Source organism: Hordeum vulgare, chromosome 3H, assembly GCF_904849725.1.
Source record: "Hordeum vulgare subsp. vulgare chromosome 3H, MorexV3_pseudomolecules_assembly, whole genome shotgun sequence".
In the NCBI taxonomy this organism is placed as follows: Eukaryota; Viridiplantae; Streptophyta; class Magnoliopsida; order Poales; family Poaceae; genus Hordeum; species Hordeum vulgare.
Window position 1 is genome coordinate 270,544,828 of NC_058520.1, and position 17,872 is coordinate 270,562,699.

General features: G+C 39.5%; 1 protein-coding gene across 1 annotated transcript; it reads left to right on the forward strand.

The window, feature by feature from the left end:
- Window positions 1-15,303: 15,303 nt before the first annotated feature.
- Window positions 15,304-17,547, forward strand: LOC123441688 (the record flags this gene model as incomplete). Its single annotated transcript, XM_045117985.1, has 4 exons — window positions 15,304-15,847; window positions 16,010-16,102; window positions 16,485-16,864; window positions 17,506-17,547. Coding segments are annotated over 4 exons (1,059 nt in total), but the record flags the coding sequence as incomplete, so codon positions are not given.
- Window positions 17,548-17,872: the final 325 nt, after the last annotated feature.

Below are 17,872 nucleotides of genomic sequence, written 5' to 3' on the forward strand. Positions count from 1 at the left end.
CAGGATCATCAAGGGTGTGGCCTTGTCGAACATTGCGGCAGACTGGATGAACCCGCACTAGGGAGAACCTCATGAGGTGTTGCTCTTGCCTGAGGAGGCCACCTCCGGGAGCTGGAGCACAAACATCGACATGGCCTTCGCGCGCCAAGGCACAGGGGCTGGTGTGGTTCTCACTACGCCCACGAGTGACATGCTTTGCTACACAATACAACTATCTTTCAGGTGCACCAACAAGGACACCATCACTCTTATAGTCAGGCGCATCATCATCAAGGGGGACTTGCAGCTCCCCGTCAATTTCTCCAACAAGAAGTACAAGCCGAAGGATGAGCACATGGCGGCCCACTAAGTTGTACATGCTCCGGGGTCTCTCTATACCCGTGCTACCTCCAGCATGTGAGAGCTCTATCCCACTCTCATGGAATACCCATGCTCAACGGTGGCGGATGCCCCATGGTCATCGATACATCTCTAACATATTGATAAGTTATCAAGTATTCATGCCATATTTGCCTATGTTTAAAATACATTTATATGGTTTTGATGCACTTTATATGACTTATTTAGAACTAACCCGGACTGACGTTGTTTTCTGCAGAATTACCATGGTTTTGTTTTTTGTGCAGAAAATAGAAGTTCTCGGAAACGCTCGAATTTTTTTATTATTTTTTCTAGAGAAAAATAGATATACTAGAGCGAAGAACCATCAAAGGGAAGCCACCTGTGGGCCATGAGGCAAGCGCGCCCACCCCCCTAGGCAGACCTTGTTAGCTCGTGGGGACCACGTGGCTCTGTTTGACGTGATTCCAACGCTAAAAAATCCTATAGATACAGAAACATCTGCAAGTTAACCTAGAACTTTTGCTCCACCGCCGCAATTCTTAGTATCAAAGAAAACCCATCTGGAGCCTTTCTAGTACCCTGTCGGAGAGGGGAGATCATCACCGGTGGCCATCTCCATCATTCGAGCGGTGGCCATGACGAGGAGGGAGTAGTTCACCCTCGGGGCTGAGGGTATGTACAAGTAGCTATGTGTTTGATCTCTCTCTCGTGTTGTTGAGATGTCACAATGTTGATATATCATAAGATTTGTTAATATAATTGGATCATATGTTGTTCTTCCCTTGCCATCTTCTTGTGATGATTTGAATCTTTCCCTTTGAGATCTCATTATTTTGGATTGAATATTTTGGATTTTAGGTCACTTGATGTATCTCTCTCATGTGTATCCCCTTGGTGAAAATGGGGTGTTCTGTTGACTCACATGATATATGTTTTCATACTCAACTCGTGGATTCCCGAGGTGACATTGGCGTAATCTATACATGTGGGTTGATACACGTTCTTGTCCTACTTTCTCCGGTAGAAATCTTGGGGTACTCTTTGAAGTTATTTGTCTTGGATTGAATATGATCAATCTAAAATTATTTGATGCATGCCGAATAATTAAACCACGGATACTTGAGGTGACATTGGAGTATCCATGTGACGTTAGGGTTGATTAATTTGTATCATAGGTGTTATCCTAGTACGAACTCTAGGGATATTTGTGACACCTATAGGAATAGCTGAAAATATCGATCGAAACGAATAACTTTGAGATGGTTTGCTTCCATCAACAATTTCATCTTATGTTATCCTCTACTTATGAACTTGTAGTGATTCTTTGTTGCACGTTGAGGGATGATCATATGATAATATTATATTAGCATTGTTGAGATATTGCATTAGTGAAAGTATGAACCCTAGGCCTTATTTCCAAGCATTTATACAATGGTTTTCTCACTGTTTACTATTTACCACCATGTTTTTTATATATTTTCATATCACAGAAACTTATATCTACTATTCATACTACACTTGTATCACCATCTCTTCACCGAACTCGTGAACCTATGAAACTTCCCATTGTATTGGGTGTGTTGGGGACATAACATATTTCTTGTATTTGATGGCAGGGTTGTTTGAGAGTAACTAACTTCATCCTAGACCTCCCACGAATTGATAAACCTTAGTTCATCCACTTGAGGTAAATTTGATATTGTCCTACAAAACTCTGCACTTCGAGGACCAACAAGCTCTTTTCTAGCGCCATTGATGGGGAGGTGATTGCTTGAAGGTATATCTTTAGATCTTGCAATTCAATCTTTTAGTTTCTTTTTTTCACTAGTTTGGTTTTACAACACATAACTAAAATATAATTTAGGTTGCCTCAATTGCTTTGCATTTTAATGTCTTTCGTGAAAATGATGGTTCAGAAAATTGTGCTCAATATTTAGAGGAAGAATTTATAAAAATGTTTAATGTGAAATCCTTGAATGATGAGCATGATTGTAATATTGTTAGTATGAATTATCTAAATATCCATGATGCTAATGATTTGCAAAGCCACAAGCTTGGGGATTCTATGTTTGATGAAGATGATATTTTTTGTCCCCAAGTTTTGATGAGCAAATTATTATGATGGTAGCATGCTTCCTATATATGATTATTATATTGATGAAAGTCAGTTTGGAAGAGTATCAACTCTAGGTACTAATGATCCCACTAATTTGGAGGGATTTGAATCTTATTATAATCGTAAAAGAGGATTTGGAGAGGTCATTAATTTATTTAGTAATAATTCCACTATCTTCGAAGAAGTTTCAATTGATTATGATGAGAACAAAGTTGCTACGTATGATGATTATTGTGATGATACTTATGTTATAAAAAGTAGCAATTATTATTATTATTATAAAACTTGTCATGATTATGAATACCGTTTTTGTGAACATTACTCTTTTAATGTGGAACCAATTTATAGTATTCAAGTTTCATATGATACTCCCACAATTATGTATGACAAGTTTGCCTATGGTAAGAGTAATATATTTTCTATGCTTGTGCATCATGAAGATAATGATTTATGTGATAGTTATATTGTTGAATTCCTTAATGATGCTCCTGAAAATTACTATGAGGGAGGAACATATTCTTGTAGGAATTGCAATAATATCAAGTTTCCTTCCTATGTGTTGAAAATCTTGAAGATATTCTAGTTTTGCCTTCTTATGCTAGTTTATTCTTGCTCCCATAAATTGTTTGCTAACAACATCCTTGTGCATAGGAAGTGGGTTAGACTTAAATGTGCTTTCCATGTGATTCAAGATGCTATCTTTCATATTTCAGTACTATTCTTATATGAGCATCATTGAAAACATTACACCTAGCTAAAAGGCATTAAATAAAAGTGCTTGTTGGGAGATAACCCAACACTTATCCTTCCTATTTTTGTGTGTTCACCTGATTAACCTACTTTAGCACTCATGTTTTGTGTCTATTATTTTAATAATGTGGTATGTAAAGCCTTTTGTATAGTGTGGATAGTTGTTTGCTTGATTATGTTCAAAAACAGAAACTTTTCCGTACAATGAGGAATTTCTCTGATTTTACTAGAGCGTCAAAAACTTCTGAAATTTTTTACACAGTTTTATATGCAAATTCTCTACACTATACTAAGTTATCAGAATTTTTAGAGTGAGGGAAATATGGTGTTCATTGAGATCTTCACAGACGGTTATGTTTTTGACAAATTCTGTTTTGCATGCATAGCTTGCTTGTCTTAGTGTTTCCATGGCTTATATTAAGTGATAAAAATAATGGTAATGATAGAATACAGTAGGTATCATGTGAGAACAATTATTAATCTTGTGTTGACATTACCTAAGTGAATTATCTATCTTTATTACACTAATCCATCTCACGGAGTTCCGTTAAGTTTTGTGTGATTGAAGTTTTCAAGTTTTGGGTGAGATATCAATATGAGGAGAATAAGGAGCAGCAAGAACCTAATCTTGGGGATGGCCAAGGCACCCCCAAGGTAATATACAAGGAATACTCAAGTGTCTAAGCTTTGGTATGCCCCGGAAGCCATACCCTCTTTTGTCGTCAACATTACCGGTATATCTTACTTGGAGCTATATTTTTATTCATAACTTAATATGAATTTTGCTTGGAGGAACATTTTATTTTGTTGTTACCTATTAGATGTTATTTATAATCCTGTTTTTCAATAAAAACTTCCAAGAATTGCCTTTAGAATGCTTGAACTGCATGTGTGATTTGTGATGTACATTAGTAGAAACTTTTGCTGAAGTATTTGATGAGGACATCAACACCATTGTTACACCCACAACCCCAGCTGCTATAAATATTGGTCAATTTACTAGAGCTCGCGCACACTAGTTGAATTACCATGTACTTTCATTTCTTCGAAATACTTCTAATGTTCATTAACATATGATGATGTCTAAGTGAGATACTTTTGTTGTGCTCATGAATGAAGGACCTAGCATGGACAAGAAGGATATCTGTTGGAGCGGGATCAAGCATGGAGAAGAAGGTGCACGCGCGGGAAAGAACAATGGAGCTTCCACTTCTGACTTTCGCACTTTAAGGCCACCATAAGGAGAGCATGAAGGCTTGGACGAAATATTCAAGACGACACTTTATAAATTTCGTCCATAGGCTATTATAGGTGTTGCGCCACCTTATTTTTGGGCCATGCCCATGTAATTTCGAAATACCATAATATAGGCTATTTTTAAAGTCCGTATGTGTGGGGAAACCTAGTTTAGGGCAGTTTCCGGACCCCACCTCCAAGGGTCACGAAATTCCCTCTCTATTCCCTCATATATACAACCCTTAGAGCACCGTTTAGACTTGGGTTTTGTTTAGATTAAAGTTCGCCATAGCTGCAACTTTGCGTTCTTTGTTTGTGTTCCACGACCAGACAAAGGCGTCACAGAACCCCACCTTCATCAATAAATATTTCCTCTTATATTCGCAATATCTTGATTGCAATCTTGGTTTCTTGCTTGTTCTTCGTTTGCGTGCAGGAAACAGACCTTCGTGGTCAGGTTGATCATGCTCCGGCATGATCAATAACCTCTCGGAGTTGGTTTAGCGATTACTAAGGCGCGACATCCTCACAAGTCCGTAGTCGGATCATCAAAGTCAACTCCACCAAAACGATACCCACGATCTCGTCGAAAGATAGGGACAACTTCGCCTCTTCCAAGTGGTATCAGATTTCCAGGTTGCTCGATGAGATTTTACCAGTTTTTCGTAGTTAGATCGCATCTGTTCTTCATACCTATAGTCCATGAAAAAGCCATAAATAATTTAGGGTTAGATCATCATATCCGAACCAATTTGAGCCGTTGCATAGTCTTTTTAGTAGTTTGCTTTGTTGAATTTGCGGTTATATCGTCGTGTCGAGTTGCTGGTCTTAGTATCTAGTCCTTTAGAGTTTTGAGTTCTGTTCATAGGTTGTCACGCCACCGCCGCACCGTCTTTCATCACTGCTATATACCACCTCCACGCTACCATCATCGCTGCTGCGATATACCACCACCATATATCCACCACAATCCTAGTCTGCGTCCTTTCCGCCCTAGGTTAATTTCGAGATACTTTTGCTTTTGGTTTATTTTTCCTTACGTGAGTAGGTTTTGGGAAAAAAATCGAGGTAGTTTTGCTTTTGATTTTGTGTCTCCTTATGTGAGTGGCACGCTTTTCAGAGCACCTTTTAGGCCAAAAATTCGAGGGGTGAAAAAAATTCCCTATTGTTTTGTTAGGCTTTTTAGAGAGTTGTGAGACACTCGCCATCATAGTGATTTTTGTCGCAATTTTTTTTCGTCGCAGCCCCTAATTGCTCCAGAAAAAGAAATATTGTCAAAAAAATTCCGTGCCTATCCTTCTTTGGTCCTTCGGAAGAGTTTTGAGACACTCGCCATTATAGTGATTTTCTGGAAAAAAAGAGCCAAAAAAGAGCGCAAAAAAGACAAAAAAAGAAAATCAGAGTGGCTCTTCCCTTGATTACGTGTCATCGTGACTTTGTTGGTGTTCTAGGCTCGCGTCTCTAGTACGGTCTAGCCTAGGACCAGCATGGTACCGTCGTTGAGCGTCTTTTCAACTTTGCTTCTCTAAAATGATTATTGTTGATTCGTCTTGCTACCATATTATAAGCCTTCCCAGCTCCACATACATCTACATCGTGTGTTTGACACCACCTAGCAATTGCTCTATCCAAGCTTTGAGAGTTTTGACTACACCGGTTGTCGATCGCCACCTGCTGCTGGGTAAGAATTGGTAAGAAATTGAGATTTGCTTGACGGATTTGTGACACACCACCACCACCACTTCCTACTAATCTGTAGGTTTGTTTTCTTTGGTGTTCCTGTTGCTGCTAACCATGCCAGGATCGCACGACGAGGAAATCGACCGGGAGAAACTGACCAATCGGGAGCTCCATTATAAATTTCAGCAAATGATGTCTGACCAGGTACAAGATTTCGTGACCGCCTTTGGAGAGGCTAGGGACAAGCTCGAAGGTATGTAGAAGAAATTGGACACCAAGATGAACGCCAAGTTCAATGAGGTGATTGCCCATTTACCACCACCAGCTGCAACTTATGTCCCTCTTCAACCACAACCACAACAACACATGCGAGCGCGACGTGTGCCTGTCGGTCAAGTTCAGATTTTTGGTGTTGTTGCTTCTACTGCTTCTCCTGCTGCTCCTGATCCTCCTTCTACCACTACCGAGGTTTCTATGGCTGAGAAGAATGAGGAGTATGATGATGATTATGATGGTGATTACGTTGATGAGGGAGAGGTTGCTACAGTTCAGCACCAGGAACAACAACCACGACAACAAGCCGCCGGCCGTCCACATGGATACAATCGCAATGGTAGGGATGCACCACACCCTCAGGTATGGGATCATGACCATCTCCCTAAACTTAAATTGAATATTCCTACTATTCATGGTTGATACGTCTCCAACGTATCTATACTTTTTGATGGTTCCATGCTATTATCTTGTCAACTTTGGATGTTTTGTATGCATGAATATGCTATTTTATAGCTTTTTTGGGACTAACCTATTAACTCAGTGCCAAGTACCAGTTCCTGTTTTTTCCGTGTTTTTGACCCTTTTCAGAGAAGAATATTAAACGGAGTCCAAACACAATAAAACCTTTGGAAAGATTTTTTCTATAACAGAAGATATGCAGGGAACTTGAGAACCAAGGCAAAGGACCCCGAGGGAGGTCACAAGCCCCCTAGCCGCGGCCTAGGGGGGCGCACCTACCAGGCTTGTGGGCCCCACGTGGCTCCTTTGCCCTACTTCTTCCGCCTATAAATTCTCTAAAAATCCAAAACTACCAGAGAGAGCCATGAAAATACTTTTCCGCCGTCGCAAGCTTATGTCTCCGCAAGATGCCATCTGGGGCACATTCTGGTGCCCTCCCGGAGGGCGGATTCGGACACGGAGGGCTTCTTCATCAACACCATTGCCTCTCCGATGATGCGTGAGTAGTTCACCCCAGACCTTCGGGTCAATATCTAGTAGCTAGATGGCTTCTTCTCTCTCTTGGATCTTCAATAAAAAGTTCTCCATGATCTTCATGGAGATCTATCTCATCTAACTTTCTTTTGCGGTGTGTTTGTCGAGATCCGATGAATTGTGGATTTATGATCAAATTATCTATGAATATTATTTGAGTCTCATCTTATCTCTTATATGCATGATTTCGTATCCTTGTAATTCTCTTCGAGTTGTGCGTTTTGTTTCGCCAACTTGATCTATAATTCTTGCAATGGGAGAAGTGGTTGGTTTTGGGTTCATACCGTGCGATGTCCTCACCCAATGACAGAAGGGGTAACGAGGCACGCATTGTGTTGTTGCCATCATGGGTAAAAAGATGGGGCTTATATCTATTGCATGAATTTATCCCTCTACATCATGTCATCTTGCTTAAGGCATTACTCTGTTTGTTATGAACTCAATACACTAGATGCATGCTGGATAGCGGTCGATGTGTGGAGTAATAGTAGTAGATGCAGACAGTATCGGTCTACTTGTCTCGTAAGTGATGCCTATATGTATGATCATTGCCTTAGATATCATCATGACTTTGTGCGGTTCTATCAATTGCTCGACAGTAATTCGTTCACACACCGTAAGACTTGCTATCATGAGAGAAGCCTCTAGTGAACACTATGGCCCCCGGGTCTACTTCACATCATATTTTCAGCTCTACACTTTTACTTTGTTGCACTTTCCACCTTCAGATCTGACCTTGCAATTAATCGTGAAGGTATTGACAACCCCTTTATAGCGTTGGGTGCAAGTTTGTTTGTTTTTGCGCAGGTACATTAGTGACTTGTCTTGATACTCCAACTGAATTTATACCTTGGTTCTCAAACTGAGGGAAATACTTACTGCTACTGTGCTGCATCACCCTTTCCTCTTCAAGGGAAAAACCAACGCAAGCTCAAGAGGTAGAAAGAAGAATTTCTGGCGCCGTTGTCGGGGAGGATCAAGTCAAGAATAGTCTCCCTTCAACGTGTCAGTTTCTCGCGCCGGGGACTATTCTAAGTGAAGCTTATCCAAGTAACTATCGCAAACTCATCTCTTGCATTTACTTTTTTTGCCTTTTTCCTATCGTTTTCCTCTCCCCCACTTGTGAAAAACAAAAAATTACAAAAATATTTGCCTTTTTCGTCCGCCCTTTTCTTTCACTTGCTTTCTGTTTGCTTGTGTTGCCATGTGCCTTCTATTTGCTTGCATCTTTGCTTGCTAAAAATCTATTGATATGGATCCTCACCCACTTGCTAATCTCTTTAAGAGATCCAATTATGTTGAACCAATTGCTAGTGAGTTTTGTGCACTAGATTATCTTTATGAAGTTTTGCTTGAGTTGCGTGAATTCGAAAATTGTGATGAAGAAATTTATGAAGTGATTCACAAGGGCTCCTTGAATGAAAATATGATTGCAATGGTTTCCTGTAAATTCTATTAATGACAATCATGCTAAAAATATGCAAAACCCTAAGCTTGGGGATGCTAGTTTTGCTATGTCCACTACTTGTTGCAATGCTCATGATTCGGGTGATGATTTTTCTTACGATCTTGAAAATTTGTTTAAGCCTCATGATGAATATGATATTGATAATAATGTTTGCAATAAGATTGAAAGTGGGTTTGGAGAAGTCATAACTTTAGTTGATGATAATCCCACTATTTTTGAAGAGCGTCAACTTTGCATGCATGTGGATCATGAAAAGAATATCCTATGTGATAGTTATATTGTTGAATTTCAATATGATCCCACATGTAATTATTATGAGAGAGGAAAATATGGTTGTAGAAATTTTCATATCACTAAATCACCTCTCGTTATGTTGAGATTGCTATTGTCTCTTTCTTCTTCCTTGCATATGGTAACTATTGGTTGTCTTGACAATTGATTTTCCTATAAAATTCCTATGCATAGGAAGTGTGTTATACTTAGATGTGATTTTTACATGCTTTATGATGCTCTCGTTGTGCTTCAGTTCTTCTCTTTTGTGTGAGCATGATTAAATTGTCAATGCCTAGCTAAAAGGCTTTAAAGAAAAGCGCTTGTTGTGAGGCAACCCAATGAATTTATCTTTGCTTTTTTCCTTTCTGTTTTGGTGTGTCCACACCATCATAATTCTGTTATGATTGTGTTTTTTGTGTTTCTTTTTGTGTTTGAGCCAAGTAAAACCATTATGACTAGTTTTGGTGATGGTTGTTTGATCTTGCTGAAAAAGACATAAACTTTGCGCTCACGAAATTATTTCTAATTCCTATCCAGATAGTATTTTGAGTTGATTCTTTTTGCTGCTGGTTGATATGCCAATTTCGCTAATTTTCATAAGTTTTCAGAATTTTTTAGATATCAGAAGTATACTAAGTATACAGATTGCTACAGACCGGTCTATTTTCGATAGATTCTATTTTTGTTGTGTTGATTGCTTATTTTGATGAAACTATGGTTACTATCGGGGGTACTAGCCATGAAAAAGTGAGAGTACGGTAATCTAACATCAATCTAAATAGAAATCAAGTTTACTACACTACCTAAAGAGTTGGTAGTTTGTTTTCTTATGCTAATGATATCACGAGTTTCTGTTTAAGTTTTGTGTTGTGAAGTTTTCTAGTTTTGGGCGATGTTCTCATGGACAATGGGATAAAGAGTGGAAAGAGATCAAGCTTGGGGATTCCCAAGTCATCCCAAGCCAAATTCAAGGACACCAAAAACCCTAAGCTTGGGGATGCCCCGGGAAGGCATCCCATCTTTCGTCTTCAATCCATCAGTAATGTTACTTGGAGCTATATTTTTATTCACCACATGATATTTGTTTTGCTTGAAGCGTCGTGTATTATAGGAGTCTTTTCTTTTGTTGTGTCACAATCATCCTTGCTGCACACCTTTATGAGAGAGACATGCACTCATCGTGAATTTGCTAGAATACTCATTGAGCTTCACTTATATCTTTTGACTTAGGCAATTTAGATCGCATGTGCCTCACTTATATCTTTTGAGCTAGATAATTTTTCTCTAGTGCTTCACTTAAATCTTTTTAGAGAACGGAGGTGTCATATTTTGAAGAAATAAAAACTCTCGATGTTCACTTATATCTTTTTGAGAGTGCTCTCTCTCAATAACTTGGTAATTGCCTTGTGCTATGAAAGTAGTCCTAAAGATGATTGGCATCCAAAGAGGATATCATAAAAACTTCCATTTTCAAGTGCACTGATTAGTAAGAGAAGTTTGATTCCTAACAATTAAGTTTTGGGATATGGATTTGGTGATATTAGAGTTATGTTAGTAGGGTGTTGTGAATCTAGAAATACTTGTGTTGAAGTTAGTGATTCCCGTAGCATGCACGTATGGTGAACCGCTATGTTAGGAAGTCGGAGCATAATTGATTTATTGATTGTCATCCTTTGTGTGGCGGTCGGGATCGCGTCATGGTGAACACCTACCAACCCTTCCCCTAGGAGTATGCGTTTAGCACTTTGTTTTGATTACTAATAAAACTTTCGCAATAAGTATATGAGTTCTTCATGACTAATGTGAGTCCATGGTATAGATGCACTTTCACCTTCCACCATTGCTAACCTCTCTAGTGCCGGGCAACTTTTGCCGGTGCACAAACCACCATATACCTTCCTCAAAACAGCCACCATACCTACCTACTATGGCATTTTCATAGCCATTCCGAGATATATTGCCATGCAACTCCCACCGTTCCGTCTCATGACATGTGTCGTCACTTTCATATTGCCATTGCATGATCGTAAGATAGCTAGCGAGATGTTTGAACGTCATACGCTAAGCTAGATCGTTGCACATCCCGGTACACTGCCGTAGGCATTTCCTATAGAGTCATCATTGCTCTACGTATTGAGTTGTGAGTAAATAAAAGTGTGATGATCATCATTATTAGAGCATTGTCCCATGTGAGGAAATAAAAAAAAGAGGCCAAAGATGCCGACCAAAAAAAATGAAAAGAGGCCAAAGAGCCCAAACAAAAACAAAAAAAAGAGAAAAATAGAGAAGGGACAATGCTACTATCTTTTTCCACACTTGTGCTTCAAAATAGCACCATGTTCTTCATGTTAGAGAGTCTCTTGTTTTGACACCTCCATATACTAGTGGGAATTTTCATTATATAACTTGGCTTGTATATTCCAATGATGAGCTTCCTCAAAATTGTCTTAGGTCTTCGTGAGCAAGCAAGTTGGGTGCACACCCACTAGTTTTCCTTTTGAGCTTTCACACACTTATAGCTCTCATGCATCCATTGCATGGAAATCCCTACTCATTCACATTTATATCTATTGATGGATATCTCCATAGCCCATTGATATGCCGATTTAATGTGACCATCTCCTCCTTTTTGCCTCACAACCTCCACCACACTCTATTCCACCTATAGTGCTATATCAATGGCTCACGCTGATGTATTGCGTGAGAGTTGAAAAAGTAAGAGTGCGAAAACAATTACTTGGCCAATACCGAGGTTGTTTATGATTTAAATTCTTTGTGTGGGGATGATGGACCATAGCCATACTATATGATTTTGTAGGGATAACTTTCTTTGCCCTTGTTATTTCAAAAGTTGATGATCACTTTGCTAGTATGCTTGAAGTATTATTGTTTTCATGTCAATAGTAAACTATTGTTTTGAATCTTACGGATCTGAATATTCATGTCACAAGAAAGAAGTTACAAAGGACAAATATGTTAGGTAGCATTCCACATCAAAAATTCAGTCTTTATCACCTCCGTACTCAAGGACGAGCAGGTGTTAAGCTTGGGGATGCTTGATACGTCTCCAACGTATCTATAATTTTTGATGGTCCATGCTATTATCTTGTCAACTTTGGATGTTTTGTATGCATGAATATGCTATTTTATATCTTTTTTGGGACTAACCTATTAACTCAGTGCCAAGTTCCAGTTCGTGTGTTTTATGTGTTTTTGACCCTTTTTAGAGAAGAATATTAAACGGAGTCCAAACGGAATAAAACCTTTGGAAAGATATTTTCCGTAATAGAAGATACGCAGGGAACTTGAGAACCAAGGCAAAGGACCCCGGGGGAGGTCACAAGCCCCCTAGCCACGGCCTGGGGTGCGCCTACCAGGCTTGTGGGCCCCACTTGGGTCCTTTGCCATACTTCTTCCGCCAAAACTGCCAAAGAGAGCCACGAAAATACTTTTTCGCCGCCACAAGCTTCTTTCTCCGCAATATCCCATCTGGGGCACGTTATGGTGCCCTGACGGAGGGGGGATTTGGACACGGAGGGCTTCTTCATAAACATCATTGCCTCTCCGATGATACGTGAGTAGTTCACCACAGACCTCCGGGTCCATAGCTAGTAGCTAGATGGCTTCTTCTCTCTCTTGGATCTTCAATACAAAGTTCTCCATGATCTTCATGGACATCTATCCAATGTAACTTTATTTTGCGGTGTGTTTGTCGAGATTGGATGAATTGTGGATTTATGATCAGATTATCTATGAATATCATTTGAGTCTCCTTTGATCTCTTATATGCATGATTTCGTATCCTTGTAATTCTCTTCGAGTTGTGGGTTTTGTTTGGCCAACTTGATCTATAATTCTTGCAATGGGAGAACTGCTTGGTTTTGGGTTCAAACTGTGCGGTGTCCTCACCCAGTGACGGAAGGGGTAGCGAGGCACGCATCATGTTGTTTCCATCAAGGGTAAAAAGATGGGTCTATTGCATGAATTTATCCCTCTACATCATGTCATCTTGCTTAAGGCGTTACTCTGTTTGTTATGAACTCAATACACTAGATGCATGCTGGATAGTGGTCGATGTGTGGAGTAATAGTAGTAGATGCAGACAGTATCGGTCTACTTGTCTCATAAGTGATGCCTATATGTATGATCATTGCCTTAGATATCATCATGACTTTGCGCGGTTCTATCAATTGCTCGACAGTAATTCGTTCACCCACCGTAATACTTGCTATCATGAGAGAAGCCTCTAGTGAACACTATGGCCCCCGAGTCTACTGCACATCATATTTTCAGCTCTACACTTTTACTTTGTTGCACTTTCCACCTTCAGATATCACCTTGCAATTAATCGTGAAGGGATTGACAACCCCTTTATAGCGTTGGGTGCAAGTTTGTTTGTTTTTGCGCAGGTACATTGGTGACTTGTCTTGATACTCCTACTGGATTGATACCTTGGTTCTCAAACTGAGGGAAATACTTACTGCTACTATGTTGCATCACCCTTTCCTCTTCAAGGGAAAAACGAACGCAAGCTCAAGAGGTAGCAATGGTCGATATGTTCCTGATATATATCTTACTTGGAAGATACAAATAGAGCAACGTTTGACATGCGTGCAATTTCCTGAAGATAGACGTCTTGCTGCTTCTATTTGTTCTTTCACTAGTTTTGCTTGTGTTTGGTGGTCTGAATATTGTCGAATACATCCTGCTAATGTTCCAACTACTTGGGCTGCTTTGAAAACTGCTATGTGTACTCGGTGGGTTCCACCATATTATCAACGTGAATTACTTTAAAACATACAACGATTAAGACAAGGAAAAAGTATGTAGAAGAATATTATCAGGAATTACAAACTAGAATGATTATATGTGGTATTGTTGAGGAAAATGAAGCTATGCTTGCATGTTTTATGGGTGGTTTAAATAGAGATATTCAAACTATTCTAGAATATAAGGATTATAACACTATCACTCGTTTATTCCATCTTGCTTGCAAAGCTGAACGTGAAGTGCAGGATCGACACGCATTGGCGAGTACTAAATATTCTGCAGGTCGCACTTCCTCATGGACGCCACAAACCACATCTACTTCCACACGTCCTTCTAAATAAGCACCACCTACTTCAACCACCAATTCCAACAGAGATACCAGGAAACATGCCCCTGCCCCACCCTTCGCCAATAGCACACCTTCCGGGCCCGCACAGAGCTCTTCTTCATCCATGGCATCCAGAGGGAAAACTCATGAGGTTATTTGTCGTCGTTGGAAGGGTGGAGGTCATTATGCGAGAGAGTGCCATCCAAGCGTGTGATGATTATTACTGAGGATGGTGGATATGACTTCGCTAGCGATTATGACGAGGAGACTCTGGCTCTTATTGCAAGTGAAGAATGGGGTGTTGATGATACTGAACAAGAGACACACTACATGGCTGCTGACTACGCTGACAGGTATGAAAGCTTAGTTGCTCAACGTGTTTTAAGTGTGCATGTAACATAGGCTGAGCAAAATCACAGGCACAACTTGTTCCATACAAAGGGAGTTGTAAAGGAATATTATGTTCGTGTCATCATCGATGGAGGGAGTTGCAACAACTTACCTAGCATGTAGATGGTGGAGAAGCTGTCTCTCACCACCAGACCACATCCTCATCATTATTATATCCAGTGGTTCAACAACACTCGCAAGGTTAAGGTAACATGTACTGTTCGTGTGCATTTTAGCATTGCTACATATTTTGATTTTGTTGATTGTGATGTGGTACCCATGCAAGCATGCGCCATTTTACTTGGTAGACCATGGCAATTTGATATAAATTCGGTACACCATGGTAGAACAAATCAGTATACTCTTATTCATATGGATCAAAATATAACTTTGCTTCCTATGTCTCCTGAACATATTGTGAAAGATGACATTGCTATAGCTAGTAAAGCAAAACAGGACCTACATAAGAGTGAAAATGAGATTGTAGCAAAGGAATGTGAGCAACACAATAAGCCTAATAAATCATCCTCTGGTGTTGCATCTCAAATCAAACTGAAGAGTGGTAGTTTACTTGCCACTAAATCTGATATTACTGATTTGGATATTACTACATCTGTTTGCTAAGCTTTCATATGCAAAGAGGTATTATTTTTATTCGAGGACATGCCACCCTCTTTGCCTCCTACTATCGTTAACATTTTGCAGGAGTTCGCTGGCGTCTTTCCACAAGACGTGCCATCGGAATTACCACCTATTAGAGGGATTGAGCATCAGATTGACTTAATTCCCGGTGCATCACTACCCAACCATGCACCATACCGTACCAATCCAGAGGAGAGGAAGGAGATTTTGCGTCAAGTACAAGAGCTGCTCGACAAAGGTTATATACGCAAATCTCTTAGTCCTTGTGTTGTTCCTATTATTCTAGTGCCAAAAAAGGATGGTACATCGCGTATGTGTGTTGATTGTAGATCCATTAATAATATTACTATTCGTTATCGTCATCCTATTCCTAGGCTAGATGATATGCTTGATGAATTAAACGGCTCTACAATTTTCTCCAAAGTTTATTTGCGTAGTGGATACCATCAAATTCGCATCAAATTGGGAGATGAATGGAAAACAACATTTAAAACTAAGTTTGGCTTATATGAGTGGTTAGTTATGCCTTTTGGATTGACTAATGCACCTAGCACTTTCATGAGATTAACGAATGAGGTTTTACGTGCTTACATTGGACGATTTGTGGTAGTCTACTTTGATGATATACTGATTAATAGTAGATCTTTGGAGGAACATTTGGATCATTTGCGTGCTATTTTTATTGCTCTACGTGATGCATGTTTGTTTGGTAACCTTGGGAAGTGCACCTTTTGCACAGACCGAGTATCTTTTCTTGGCTATGTTGTTGCTCCACAGGGAATTGAAGTTGATAAAGCCAAGATTGAAGCTATTGAGAGTTGGCCGCATCCCAAAACGGTCACACAAGTGAGGAGTTTCCTTGGACTCGCTGGGTTTTATAGGCGTTTTGTGAGAGATTTCAGCACCATTGCTGCACCTCTCAATGAGCTTACAAAGAAGGATGTGCCTTATTCTTGGGGTACCGCACAGGAAGAAGCCTTCACGGATTTGAAAGATAAGTTAACACATGCTCCTTCACTCCAACTTCCTGGTTTTAATAAGACTTTCGAGCTTGAATGCGATGCTAGTGGAATTGGATTAGGAGGTGTGTTATTAAAATATGGTAAACCTGTTGCATCATTTTCTAAAAAATTAAGTGGGCCTAGTCTGAATTATTCTACTTATGATAAGGAATTATATGCTCTTGTTCGGACTTTGTAAACATGGCAACATTATTAAAAGTAAAGCAAAACTGAACCATAGACATACTAAATGGGTTGAATTCATTGAGACTTTCCCATACGTCATTAAACACAAGAAGGGTAAAGAAAATGTTATTGCTGATGCTTTGTCTCATCTTTATACTATGCATTCACAACTTGACTTTAAAATAATTGGTTTGGAGACCATCAAAGATCAATATGTGCATGATGCTGATTTCAAAGATGTGTTGGAGAATTGTAAAGAAGGAAGTACATGGAACAAGTTCATCATTAATGATGGATTTGTGTTTCGTGCTAGCAAACTATGCATTCCAGCTAGCTCCCTTCGTATTTTGTTGTTACAGGAGGCACATGGAGGACGATTTATGGGACACTTTGGCATAAAGAACACGGTGGACGTACTTGCTACACATTTCTTTTGGCCAAGGATGCGATGGGATGTTGAGCGTTTTGTTGCTCGTTGCACGACATGTCAAAAAGCTAAGTCACAACTCAATCCTCATGGTTTATATATGCCTTTGCCTGTACCTAGTGTTCCTTGGGAGGATATATCTATGGACTTTGTTTTAGGTTTACAAAGAACAAATAAGGCGAGGGATAGCATATTTGTTGTCGTGGACAGATTTTCAAAAATGGCACACTTTATTCCATGTCATAAAAGTGATGATGCTGCTAATGTAGCTAATTTGTTCTTTCGTGAAATTATTCGCTTGCATGGTGTGCCAAATACGATTGTTTCTGATCGTGATGCTAAATTTCTTAGCCACTTTTGGCATTTTTTATGGGCTAAGTTGGGGACAAAATTGCATGTCACCCCCAAACTGATGGACAAACTAAAGTAGTTAATAGATCTTTGTCTACTATGCTTAGCGTTGCTTTGAAGAACAATCTAAAATTGTGGGAAGAATGTTTGGCTCATATTGAATTTGTTTATAATCGTTCGCTGCATTCTACTACTAAGATGTGTCCTTTTGAAGTTGCGTATGGTTTCCTACCTCGTGCACCTATTGATTTGTTACATCTTCCATCTTCGGAGAAGGTTAATTTTGATGCTAAAGAATGTGCTGATTCGATATTATAGATGCATGAGTTAATGATGGAAAACATTGAGCACATGAATGCTAAATATAAACTTGCTAGAGCTAAGGGTAGAAAACATGTTGTCTTTGCACCTGGAGATCTTGTTTGGTTGCATTTGTGTATGGATAGGTTTCCTGATTTGCGCAAGTCAAAGCTAATGCCGCGTGCTGATGGTCCTTTCAAAGTGTTAGAGAAAATAAATGATAATGCATATGGACTTGAGATGCCTGCAGATTTTGGGGTTAGTCTCACTTTTAACATTGTAGATTTAAAGCCATATTCGGGTGAGGAAGATTAGCTTTCATCGAGGACCACTTCAGTTCAGA